This window comes from Lottia gigantea, assembly GCF_000327385.1.
Source record: "Lottia gigantea unplaced genomic scaffold LOTGIsca_51, whole genome shotgun sequence".
NCBI lineage: Eukaryota > Metazoa > Mollusca > Gastropoda > Lottiidae > Lottia > Lottia gigantea.
In genome coordinates, this window is record NW_008709752.1 from 1,351,632 (window position 1) to 1,364,596 (window position 12,965).

The 12,965-nt window shown below is 36.3% G+C and overlaps 3 protein-coding genes across 3 annotated transcripts in view; 2 read left to right on the plus strand and 1 right to left on the minus strand.

Moving 5' to 3' along the window:
* The window catches only part of LOTGIDRAFT_165448 (hypothetical protein), a gene marked incomplete at both ends in the record, with an annotated part of 3,097 nt that extends 927 nt beyond the window's left edge, over positions 1–2,170 (plus strand). The window contains one exon of the mRNA XM_009062463.1: positions 2,132–2,170. Within this exon, the coding sequence (XP_009060711.1) occupies positions 2,132–2,170 (39 nt within the window). The remainder of the gene's footprint in view (positions 1–2,131) is intronic.
* A 3,211-nt stretch (positions 2,171–5,381) lies between these two features.
* LOTGIDRAFT_165449 (hypothetical protein) lies at positions 5,382–8,631 on the plus strand (the record flags this gene model as incomplete). Its single annotated transcript, XM_009062464.1, has 3 exons — positions 5,382–5,575; positions 5,953–6,139; positions 8,554–8,631. The coding sequence occupies 3 exons, from the start codon at positions 5,382–5,384 to the stop codon at positions 8,629–8,631; spliced, it is 459 nt and encodes a 152-aa protein (XP_009060712.1).
* Positions 8,632–12,053: 3,422 nt separating this feature from the next.
* LOTGIDRAFT_165450 (hypothetical protein) lies at positions 12,054–12,919 on the minus strand (the record flags this gene model as incomplete). The annotated part of the gene is made up of 2 exons (XM_009062465.1): positions 12,054–12,275; positions 12,725–12,919. 2 exons carry the CDS (start codon positions 12,917–12,919, stop codon positions 12,054–12,056), a joined length of 417 nt encoding a protein of 138 aa, XP_009060713.1.
* Positions 12,920–12,965: the final 46 nt, after the last annotated feature.

Consider the following 12,965-nt stretch of genomic DNA (forward strand, 5'->3'; position numbering starts at 1 on the left):
CTAGGAGAAATTGACTTCTTCACCTATACTAACATTCCCAAACGAAACTGGTCTGTTTATTCTTGACACGGATGCTAGTGGTAAAGCGTTAGGTGCGGTCCTTTCTCAAGTACAAGATGGAGAAGAGACAGTTGTCGCATAAGCCAGTAAGACATTGAATCGGTCTCAAGGCAACTACTGCCCAACAAAGCGTGAACCTTTGGCAATTGTCACATTCATGAAGTATTTTCATTATTATTTTTACGGTCGTAAGTGTTTGGTTTGTACTGATCATGCTTCTCTAAAGTGGTTGCAGAATTTTAAAAATCCCGAGGGTATGCTAGCCAGATGGTTGACAACGTTGCAAACTTATAACTTTGAAATTGAATTACGTAAGGGTAAAATGCATGGAAATGCTGACTAATAAGTGCTCTAATAACTTCTGCACCGATTGTTCTGAAATAGTCCCAGATGTTGATTCATTAGGGTTGACTGAGGAACTGGAAAGGGCAGGTTTAAGCCGGCCGCTCGACCACTTTTCCGATCAGGCAGGTGTGTCTAGGGCAGTCATCAATACATTAATAAGCGATCAAACTGTACCTCATGATTCTAATTGGCTTCCTACTTATAATGTTCTTGAGATCCAGGATATGCAAAAGAATGATCCTGGAATTGGTGTCATTTATAAAAGTCTTGTAGAATCTGGAGTTCGACCAGATAAATCGAAAGTGAAATCTTTTCAACACGAAGCTCGACTGCTTTGGTCTCAATGGGATGATTTAGTAATGAGGTCGAATATATTGTATCGAAAAGCTGTTAATGATCTTGATGAAGAATTTTTACAACTCTTTGCTCCTCGGGAGATCCGGGATAATCTTTTTACGGAATTACATGTTAACAAAATTGCAGGTCATTTTGGTCGGGATAGAACCCTTCATACCATTAAACGTAGATTTTACTGGCCTGGGATGACAGCTTCAATTAAAAGATAGTGCGAAACTTGTGATTTGTGTGCTCGATGTAAACCCGGTCCGGGAATAGGAAAGTCACCCCTTAAGCAATTTCAATATGGTGCGGCCATGCAGTGTATTGCCATTGACATCTTTGGTCCGTTACCTCTCACTGGTGATGGAAATGAGTATGTTATGGTCGTAGAAGACTATTATACCAAATGGGTGGAAGCTTTTGCCATAGTCAATCATACTGCTCTTACTGTCGCGGACAAATTGGTCACCGAGGTCATTTGTAGATTTGGATGCCCTGCACAAATCCATACTCACCAGGGTAGGGAGTTCGAGTCTGCTTTATTTACGGAAATATGTCGGAAACTGGACATTGACAAGACTCGTACTACTCCATACCATCCTCAGTCAGATGGCTTAGTTGAACGGTTCAATCGAACTTTGAAACAGATGCTCAAAATTGTCTGCAGTGAGCACCAGAGTAATTGGGAAGATTACCTTCCATATCTGTTGATGGCATATCGTGGGACAGTCCATAATTCCACTGGTTGCTCACCTAATTTACTGATGTTACGTCGAGAATTGTCTTGTCCGGTTGATTTAATGTTTGGGCTACCACCAGATTATAGTGAAGTTTGCACAATAGGATATTCAGAATGACTGCAATCTGCTATGAATGCTTCCTTTTCTTTCGTTTTTGATAATTTGGGGAGTGCAGCTAGAAGACAGAAAAAGGGTTATGATAAGGATTTAAGATGTAAATCGTTTGAAGTAGGAATGTGGGTGTGGCGTTGGTACCCTCCAAGTGCTAATACAAAATTATCTTTGGGATGGACTGGTCCGTACTTAGTTGTCAATAGGAAAAATGACTTGACTAATGTGGTACAGAAGTCTGAGATGAGCCCTCCAGTTTCGGTACATGTTAACCATTTAAAGAAATGTGTAGGTAATGAAACTCCCAGGAACTGGCTTGATCCTGGCGAAGAGTCTTCATATGATGAAAGTTTTGAGCTTAAATCCGAATCTGAGGATTCTTGCAGCAGTTTGGATGAGTCTGAAACCTGTGTGGTAACCAGAACTGGCAGACGTGTACGTAAAAAATTTCCCTTCTTTCCAAAAAATTAGTTGGGAAAATATGTAGGCTGTTACATATTATTAGGCTAGGTGTACTAATGATTTCTTACTTTCAGAAATGGATTTACAACTTAAAGTGGACCCTGCAGACTTAAGGGAATTTCAAAATTCTTTAAGGGAAGAGTTCCCTGATGATGGTCTACGATGTAGAGTTGTTGGGTGCATGACTACCGATGTAATAAATAAGCCGATTCATGAAACATTGGAGGACTTACCATACCAGATGTGTTGTCAAATTTACCTGCTGTATTTGCAACTGGAGTTTTAACAATAAACCTTAAGTAAAGCGGCATATGAAAACTCACCATGATAAGTTGGGGTGGTTTTTCCTCAGAGGAGGTGGTGAATACCAAATACATCGATCCCATTGATGTGTTGCCGCCTTTAAAATACGGTGCTGCGAAACCCAGACAGATGAACCAGTCTTCTGGTTTAGTTGCGTCTTCCTCCATGTCAAAAATGGAGGATGACTTCACCTTGACAGTGGGGGAAGATGGAAAAGTGATGTTACAGAAGCCTGGTGACGATACAACAACCGCACCAGGTGATGAGATCGACCAGATTGACTGGGATTTTGTATAATATAATTTTGTTTGTGATGTAAAATATTTTATGTATTATTGTTTTCGCCTACTTTTGTTGAGAGCGGGCTCGAATTTGGCAAGGGGGGAGTGTAGCGGATTTGCTTAAGTACGTCACTCATGTCAGTGATATTTACATGGTATTCCCTTGCTGGCTATTTTTAGACTTGGTCGAACTTGATTTACATGGCCGGGCTTTACCATTTAGACTGTGCATGGTATGTTACGTGGCAGAGCCTCGCATTCATAGTTGTGATGAATCCTTATCCAATGGGAGCCGGTGTTTGGCACGTGCATGTGCAAAATCGGAGTGTATAAAAGCTCTTCTGTAGCGTTTGTTAGTCGGTCAGTCGGGGCGTTGCACATGGTAAGTTATCTCCGAAAGGTGTATGGCAGTTTCTTGACTCCGCTCATGGACTTCTAGGAATAACTTGATGTGGACTGGCTATGCCTGAGTTGCGTGATAGGGAGTTCTAAGAACTCCGCTCTATTTCGCAACTCACGGAACCTTGTTTGGGTGTAGGGTTGGTTAGATGTAGGGTTTTGTTTTGTAGATCTTTTGTATGTGAATATGTTTATGTTGGTTTAATAATAAAACGTCTTGTGTAATCTTCTTGTCTTATTTCCTCACATTTCACAGAATTATGAACCTGGAACGTACGCAGGTGGGATTGAGTTGTGCGGGAACAGCGCCGCCCCTTTCCCTCCTGCTACACAGGAATACTAAAAATATTACTTTTAAGATAGGTGACCCTGTATACTATAAGAACTTTTACATAAGAATAAAGTAGAAGACAGATGGTCACCATACCATAGAATAGTTGAGCAAACCTCGTCCGTCTCATTCAAAATTAGAAATCAACTCACTGGCAGAGTGATTAAGGCTCACGCTGAGAACTTATGATTAGCTAATATTGATGAATGGGATATACCTAAAGATACCAATAAGATAAGAAAAACAAAATATGTTGAACCTCTTTCAGATTCTAGTTCCGAAGAGTATTCAGAAGATGACGAATTGCCTCTTAATGAACTAGCGAAGAAATACCGTAGGGTAAGAGAAAACTCGTCGAGTAAAAGTGATGTATCACTTATGGAAATGGCTCAAAGAATAAGAGTCGCAAACGAAAGCGCTTATGAAACCGATGATGGCAATCCTGATGATGCATCATCTTATGACATGTTGATTGACTAGGTTGGTTGAATGTTGATTGGGTTTGAAGAGAAAGGGCCCTTCTCTGATTACCATTACAATCAACTATTTTTCACCCGTGTCAATTACAATATTTTCAATATTTTCATCAAGAGCACGTAAACGAGGCTATCGTGCAAATGAAAGGATCAATCATGACATTCTAGCAAGCGTTACTTTCGCAGGTCAATCTTTTGATCCAAAGAAATAATAGAATATTTTTATTAGAATTTTTGTTTATAGATTTATTTCGTTACCTAATTGTGGTTTATGGTTTGAAGCATATATATGTTTTTTTTAATTACTTATAAAAACTTGTTCTTTGGTCCACTATTTTTCAGATGATGTCGTGTCACATACTGGTAATATTAGTTTTGATGACCGGGTTTCAAGTACGATAACGCGGAATGTGTTGTTTAGACCTCTGAACCAGGTATCCGCCAGTGGCTTTTTAACACGACAGAACCTTCCTACGAAGTAGAGAAGCTCGTAAATGGAGCAATAGGGTGTCAACTGATTTAGCGATCACTCCGAATAACGTTGCTGTTGTTGCACCACAACCAGCTGTTGCCACAACACCTCTATTAAGTGACAACCACCACCTCTCCTGAAACCTATGCCTGTAAAACTCCGCACATATGGAGAGCGATCAATTGCATATCAGGGTCCTATACTGTGGAATAAACTTCCAGTTGGGATACGTTCATGCCCCTCAGTTCTAAGTTTTAAAACATCTCTAAAAACTCATTTGTTTTTAAAGGCTTATCCTACTATAGATCTTAATCTTTAAATTATTTCAATGTATTTAAATGTGTTTTAAATCTATTGTTAAATTTATATATTATAATATTATTTCTTTGACTTAATATTTACATCAATAATTGAATATTCTAAATTTTTGCTATTTCAATATGGATTTTATATGTTAATCCTCGTTGATTTATCTATTGTACAGCGCCCCTGAACACTGTCATGGTGAAAGGAGCGCTTTATAAATGTTGTTAATAATAATAATACTGTATCCTAACATTCCTGACCCTAAAAACTATCTAAGCCGAGGACGCGGAGAAATGCTGGGTGAGGTCCTACGATTGGCACGGCACAGGAATTCTCTGCAAGACCGAGACCTACAGGATCGAGAACAAGAGACCAGTACATAGTATCTAACATGCCTTCTTTTTAAGAGTTTATTTGTAGGTTACCTAACTGGTATAATTTTAATGGTAGACAATAATTTTAATGGCGGACAATACATTTAATGGTGGATGATATATAAATCATAGTGGACAATATTACCAATATAGACTCTTGCAATCATGTCATGTTATATTTTAACTTTATCTGAATATTTTTTTGTAATGTGTATTTTGCATTTTTTGTTATTAATAGTTACAATCTTGAGAGTCGACAGGTGTGAAGATCAGTTAGGAATTTAAAACAAACGATACCCATTGGTACACCCATTTCATGACCCTCTACATAGGGAGGTCTCTAGAGCGAATATTAAACAGACTTCGCTGAAGGACTACCAGAATGGTAAACATCAGATCAATAATATGGTTTTCATATGGACAAAGTAAAGTGATGGACCTAGAAGAGGGTACAGTTTCACTCTTTGATCATCCTGATGAGATATTGGGATGGTGCACGTATAATGAACTAGAGTCCTGGATGAAAGTCCAGCCATTGAAACGTGGTGCCGATTTGAAGGTGGATGTTGAGGCTAGGTACACAGAAGGAGGTGTGAAAATAAAGCCTGCTAAGTACAAAGATCTCATGGACAAGGTGGTGAACACCGGGGTTCTTCAAGAGAAATAAATTGAGTTCTGTCATGGTAATTCTATGCCCTTAACGTCTCATTGCGCCACAATTTTGAAAAACTAGGTCAAGGTCATTAGACTCTAATTTTTCTTTGGTGCTTAGTCACACCTATGATGACCCTCTGACTGATTTTCAGAATTTCCCTTTATCTGGAAGGGTTCTTGGGCTTAGAGGGATATAGTCTACTGTTATTGTGCTATTGAAAGAAATTGGAATCCACTTTAGTGAAATACTTCTATATACATGTACATCAACTTTATAGAGCGATAATTTTATTTTCAAGATGGGAACGAAGAGATAGCGATATTTTTATTTTCAACGTGGGAACGAAGAGATATTTTTATTTTCAAGATGGGAACGAAGAGATAGCGATATTTTTATTTTCAAGATGGGAACGAAGAGATAGCGATAATTTATTTTCAAGATGGGAACGAAGAGATTGTCCCAGAAATGTTTCTCAGTATATTCAGGTGCGTGTTAATTTTTTAAACAGTAAACTGAATGATTTATATAATGTCAGTTGTCTGGAAGTTGGAACATTATTAAAATAATTTCGTCTTTATCTCAATTTGAATAAAATATAGTGAATACTGAGTGTAATTCTTATTTAGTTGTATTTTGGTGACTGCATCTTAAATGGAGTTAACTGTACCAACTGTATCAAAAGTTAAAAAGAAACAATTGATAGAAAAAGCTTATTCTCCATACTTTTCGGACAAGAGATACAATTTTGAATCAGAAATACTTCTGAGATTTGGAACAGATTGTAATCATTATATGGACCACTGAAGATGCTTCAAAGAGGCATTGTACAGCCTGATAACTGTGGAACGAGACTGTGATACCCATTGTAAGATATTTAACTGTGGAAAGTAACTGCGATAGCCATTGTAAGATGTTAACTAGATCACAACGAAAGAGGTGCCAATGTAAATACCGTTAATAGGTAAAAAATCCATTTACACAAGGAACTATTTTGTTGTAACGTAACTGCGATAGCCATTGTAAGATGTTAACTAGACCACAACGAAAGAGGTGCCAATGTAAATACCGTTAATAGGTAAAAAATCCATTTACACAAGGAACTATTTTGTTGTAACGTAACTGCGATAGCCATTGTAAGATGTTAACTAGACCACAACGAAAGAGGTGCCAATGTAAATACCGTTAATAGGTAAAAAATCCATTTACACAAGGAACTATTTTGTTGTAACGTAACTGTGATAGCCATAACACAGTAGATAGAATGTAGTATCGATATTACAGGGCCGTTTTTTATACCATTGCAAGATATTTAACAGAGGAAAGTGACTGTAATAGCCAATTTAAGGTGTTGACACGAGAGTGGTGCCAATGTAAATGATGTAAATAGGTAAAATACATTTACACAAGAAACTATTTTGTTGTAACGATAAGTTACAACACCGTAGATAGACTGTAGTATCAATATTACGGGGCCGGTTTTTAATAACAGGTACTGTCTTATACCAAGGCAAGATATTTAACAGAGGAAAGTGACTGTAATAGCCATTTTAAGGTGTTGACTAGACCACACCAAGGGTGGTGCCAATGTAAATGATGTTAATAGGCAAAAAATCAATTTACACAAGGAACTATTTTGTTGTAACTATAAGTTACAACACCGTAGAGAGAATGTAGTATCAATATTACACGGCCGGTTTAAATAACAGGTACTATCTTATACCGTGGCAAGATATTTAACAGGAAAGTGACTGCGTTAGCCATTGTAAGGTGTTGACAAGACCACACCGAGGGTGGTGCTAATATAAATGCTGTTAATAGGCAAGAACATCATTTATACAAGGAACTATTTTGTTGTACAAATGTGTTTACATGACATTTTAAATAGCAGGTACTATCTTGAACCTAGCAAGATATTTAACAGAGGAAAGTGACTGTAATAGCCATTTTAAGGTGTTGACACACCGAGAGTGGTGCTAATACAAATGCTGTAAATAGGCAAAATTCCATTTGCATAAGGAACTATTTTGTTGTAACAACACAGAAGATAGACTGTAATATCAATGTTACAGGGCCGGTATTATCTTGTACCATGGCAACATATATCACAGAGGAAAGTTAACTGTGATACACAATGTAAGGTGTATACCAGACCGGACTGACTGTGATGTCAATATACAAAGTCTGTGTTATAAGACAAAAAACAAATTATTAAGACAAGGAACTATTTTGTTACAGATACCCACTGTAAGGTGTGTAACAGAATATAGACTGGCTGTGATTTCAAAATGACAGGGCCGGTGTTTAAACAGGAACCATTCTTATTGTACGGATTCCCTCGTAATACATAGGGAAAAGTGACCAACACCCGCTATAAGCTGTATAAAAATTCGGATGGACTTTGAAGCCCATTGTAAAGTGAATTAAGTACAGGAACGACTGAGATGCCAATATAAAACAGAATTGACATACACATTTAGTTTTGCAATTTTAGAAGGTTTACCATATTTGTATAAACATTGAGTAACAGAGGAAGTGCTTCACACCGGAACAGCTGAAAATGGTATGTCCAAGTTATCCAATTGCGTTATTTCAAAAACAACTGAATAGATTATTGAGAGTATGAGAATGGAGGAAGAAGAGGTGTTTCCAACCCTAATGTGATAAATGTGTCTTTGGATGTTCCATATAAATTTCTCTCCATAGGACACAGTAAATAAAACTTAGACAAGGATCATCCCAATTTATTGACATTGGGAGATAAACACGGATAAGAAATATTGCTATGTTGAAAAAATATCTTGAGTTTGACTGGAGATTGTCTAAAAGGCGTAAGCAATAATCAATTGCCCTGGACACAAGACATACAACTTTATCTGAATCAATTTGGATATAATTGTAGACGATATGTTCACGAGGTGCTTATAACGTTTGCCGCAACCGACAAAGATTCAACGTGAACGGACTGACGAATCTGTGAAATTTACAACCTATTTAGAAATTTGAAAGAATAGCTGACCAAGCCTACCTTAGTGTATTCTCTAGTGTATAGTCTTTTCTTGTTATGAAAGTTTCAGCGGTAAAACAAAAGTTGACAAGACGAGTCGAACGATAACATTACCCAAGACATAAAGAACAGGTGAAGTCCTAACATGAATATATTTGTTGTACGAACCATTGAGATGTGGACAAACTGAAAAAAAAACAGCTGTTGGAAATATTGCCATCAAGTTACGGGAAGAAAGCTTCGCTTTTGAGGTAACAGAATGTGATTTTTCTAAACATAATATCAACACATCTGACAGTGAATAATAAAAAGGGAAATATGACAACAGGCCCAAAGCTGAATCGGAAAAAACTTTAAGACATGACTTCTTCATGTAAGGCAAGGAATTGATGGAATACAAAGTCAACAATCTGAAAACAGCAAATAAAGGGAAATTGAAGTTGCAAATTGCTAATCAAAATGTGTTGAATATAGCAGGATTTATTAACATGTCCTTTGCCTTAACCACCAGACCTTACATATTGGGAGCATGCTATCTTATACAGTATACCAGAGGAAAGTAACACTGTCTTAGCCATTGTAAGGTGTATACTGGACTAGAATTGTAATGTCAATATACAAAACCTGTTAATAGACTAAAACAGTATTTAGACAAGTAACTTTTTTGTTTTGTTATAAAGATACCTGCGTTTAGAACATAGAACATAGACGTTATACCAATGTCACAGGGCCTGATTTTAAATAAGAAAATATTTAGATACATTTTTGCAAGATAATATTAAACATAGGGAAGTGATTGTTATAGCCATTTTAATCTGTTTAGTTGACCAGCTTTTGATTACCATAGGGAGTGCTTATAACCCTGGTAATTCTGAACCAGCTGAAAATAGTATGTCCAAGTTATCCAATAACGTGAGTACAAAAATAACTGAATTAAATAATAGACTATGAGAATGAAGGTGGAAGAGGTGAAAACCAGTGAACCGTGCACTTTTCTCTTCTTTTTTCACATTAAACGGTAACCTTAGTGATAAGCTGTAACTAAGCAACCAAAGAACACTGCAGACACTTTCATATTTTGCTTCTGATTTTTCTTTTTTGCGTATTTTCATATATGCCTGATAATCTACTTTGATAAGCCTTGAATTTGGGATCAATTGAAGATCAATCTTAAAACGCCTGGACATTTTTGTGGTTACTTAAATTATAACCTGGCGACCGACTTTAAAAATATTTTATAACAGTTACGTCCCTTGATTTGAAATGTGATCAGTCAGCAATTATTGTAATATGTCGACCCCATGACATCATTATTAATTTGATCATTACACCACCAGGTTTGAAGTGTCTTTACATTATTTAATACATGTAGTTACTGCTTTTGATTATATGAATAGACATTTACACCCAATTTTGATTAGCGTATAGAACTCAACTCACTCCTATACTGAACTGCATATGGAATATTCGACTTTAAAAACGTTATTCGATGTATATGGACATGGACCCATTCGTTTAGCCTGAAAAACTAAACACATGAATAGTTTAAAGCGTATATGTTTCAACCTACTCTGGTTTGATGAGGCCCGATACGTATTTGTTTAACACCCAAATCGATCAGATTATGATAATCGACGTATTTGTTTTAACTCCAATTTAAATCGATTAGCTTAATCGACCCACCCCTACTTGCGGGGTGGTTTGATGGATTTGGTTTAGATTAGGCAAGATGGCGGCAGCGGAGAAAATTACATGCGAGAACAATGTTTCCTTATTACAGCGGTTTTCTAATTGACATATTTGTTTCAACTCTCAAATCTGATTTGATTAGGACATAATCATTGATTAAATAATCAAATCCGCATAGGTTGAAACAAATACGCTTTTAATATTATACGTTGCATTTCAACATGTAGCTGAATCAAATATGACTTGTTCTCCTCGCGATAAACTTCCTCTATTGGCCGACTGCTTAATGTTACGTGACGCGTCCAATGATTACAACATACAAAATAAATTATTCATATTTTGTCATGAGTTACTTCCCGTAATGTATGTATCGTGTATTGACCTAGTTATCAATATTCAGTTATTTCATACTTCTTTCCTCCTCGCAATATCCATTTACGCATGATCGACTGAATTAACTGATAGAATAAGCTAAATGTGTCTCTTAAAGTATTAATATTGGGCTTAAAAAATGTTACAATAACGATATACTAAATGTAATTTTCTAATGAGTTACTTCCCTTAATGTGTGCATCCTAAATTGACCCAGTTCTCCATTTAACTAAAACAGACAGTGTGGAGTTTTGGCTGATAAGATCAATGAGTTTTATAATATGAGAATATGTGGACTGTCATCACTATTGAAAAGTAAATATTCCTTACAGGGGGTGAGGAACCTTGTACCCTCATTATCACGTTTTAATTTTAGAAACTTGTGACTTCAGAAGTTTTTCACAATATTTATTTTATACTTTTTTAAGACAAAACCAAAATTTCCCCAAAATATCTCTAATAAAACACTAAATTTTAATGATACCACACAGAACAGAAAATACACAATACAACAATTACATTATATATTTTTTAAAGATCATAAAAAACGTGAAGAGACATTACAGGAAAATATAAAAATTACTGCCCTTTTTCATAATTCAAGATAAGTGCAAAATATTACGATAAAAAAAATTTCAATTATCAGTTTTTTTTTTTTGACTTTGAAGGCACTTGTGTTCTTTTCCTCTGACCCTTTTGAGGTGTAATATGTCGTTTTACCTGTCTCTGCTTCAAAAATGACCTCGTCAACTGGCTTGAAGGCCTCCAACCCAAATCATATTCAATTTCCCCGGATGTAGTTCTTTTAAGACATGGTACAGACATAAAATCAGGAAGTGGGGCTGAATGACAACCTACTGTCTGAAGATATTCAATCTGTATTTAATCTACCCTGCACATGCCTCTTTCTTTCCATAGTTTTATTCCTTATTTCTACGAATGTTGCTGTTTCAGCATTCATCCCTGTCGGACAAATCAGATTCTTAAAGTCTGCAAAAACATCGGAGTTCAGAACAATACCCGAGGACAAGTCAATCAAAGAATTAAAAAAAAGATATGTATTCAATTATTTATCATGGGACTTTCCTTTTATTTTTGGAATACAAAAATTCATACATAAACCAAGTGCCACTTTTATTCCAATCACTCTTGATTTAAAAAATGTGTCCAATATTTGTAACAGTCATATTGTATATGTCATATTTCTTATGTGGCTTTTGACGAATGACATACACAGTGCTTTTAAAAGCTCCGTTATCATAACAAGGCCAATGTTTATCTAATGCAAATCAACTCATCTGAATTACCTGCGTTTAACATTGTTTCTTCTGCATTTAACCTATTCTTTTGTAATCTTGTAGCAGCGTCAATTCTTTTAAATTTTTATTACAGCCTTTCCTACTCCTCTCTCCTAACTCAATCCTACAAGACTTTCTTTTCCAAACGTTCTTGAAAAATGATCTCGTGTCCGATCCTAAGATACTGTACTCTACTCCCGCACTCCTATATGTATAATTTTGTCCGAATAGAGTCCGAATAAAGGTCAATCCCAGTAACTAAATTTAGAAAAATATAATAATTTGGAAAATGACTATTGGCCGCAAAGTGTATACTGGTAGATAATTAGAGGTGATTCTGATATATAAATTTACTAAGTTAATCCCTAACTGATATGCGAGAGCAAAGTACAGTTAACATGAGGTAGAAGAGAGGAGTTCATAAATCACAACATACACAATATATAATAATAATAAAAGTAAAACATAAATGCACTTTACTGCAGACAATTCCAAAAATTGTGTTGTAGTAGCGTTGATTCTTTTAAATTTTATTACAGCCTTTCCTACTTCATCTGGCATTTATATACGTTCCTTTTCGCCTGTGGGTTTCGTTTAAAATCACCGTTCTTGTTTTGGGCTTTTCCCAAACTAAGTCGTTCCAATTGGTCAGTTAAGGCTTTTTGTTTCCTTTCCATATCTTTAAATTTTTGTTCAGTTGTACTTACCGAGGAAGTGGTATCCATTGGTTCCTCGATATTTGGACCACGTCGCATCTGGATTGCTCTTGTGTTATGTTGCATAGTGGCAGCTTTATTTACCGCCTGGTCAAAAGTGGCGGGTGAATCCTTAAGTAACCCCTTAACAATAGTGTCTTCCTTTAATCTGTCGATAAAAACATCGATCAGCATCGATTGTGCCATTGGATCATCAGAGGAGAACGCTTCCCCTGCAAGGGACCTAATTCTG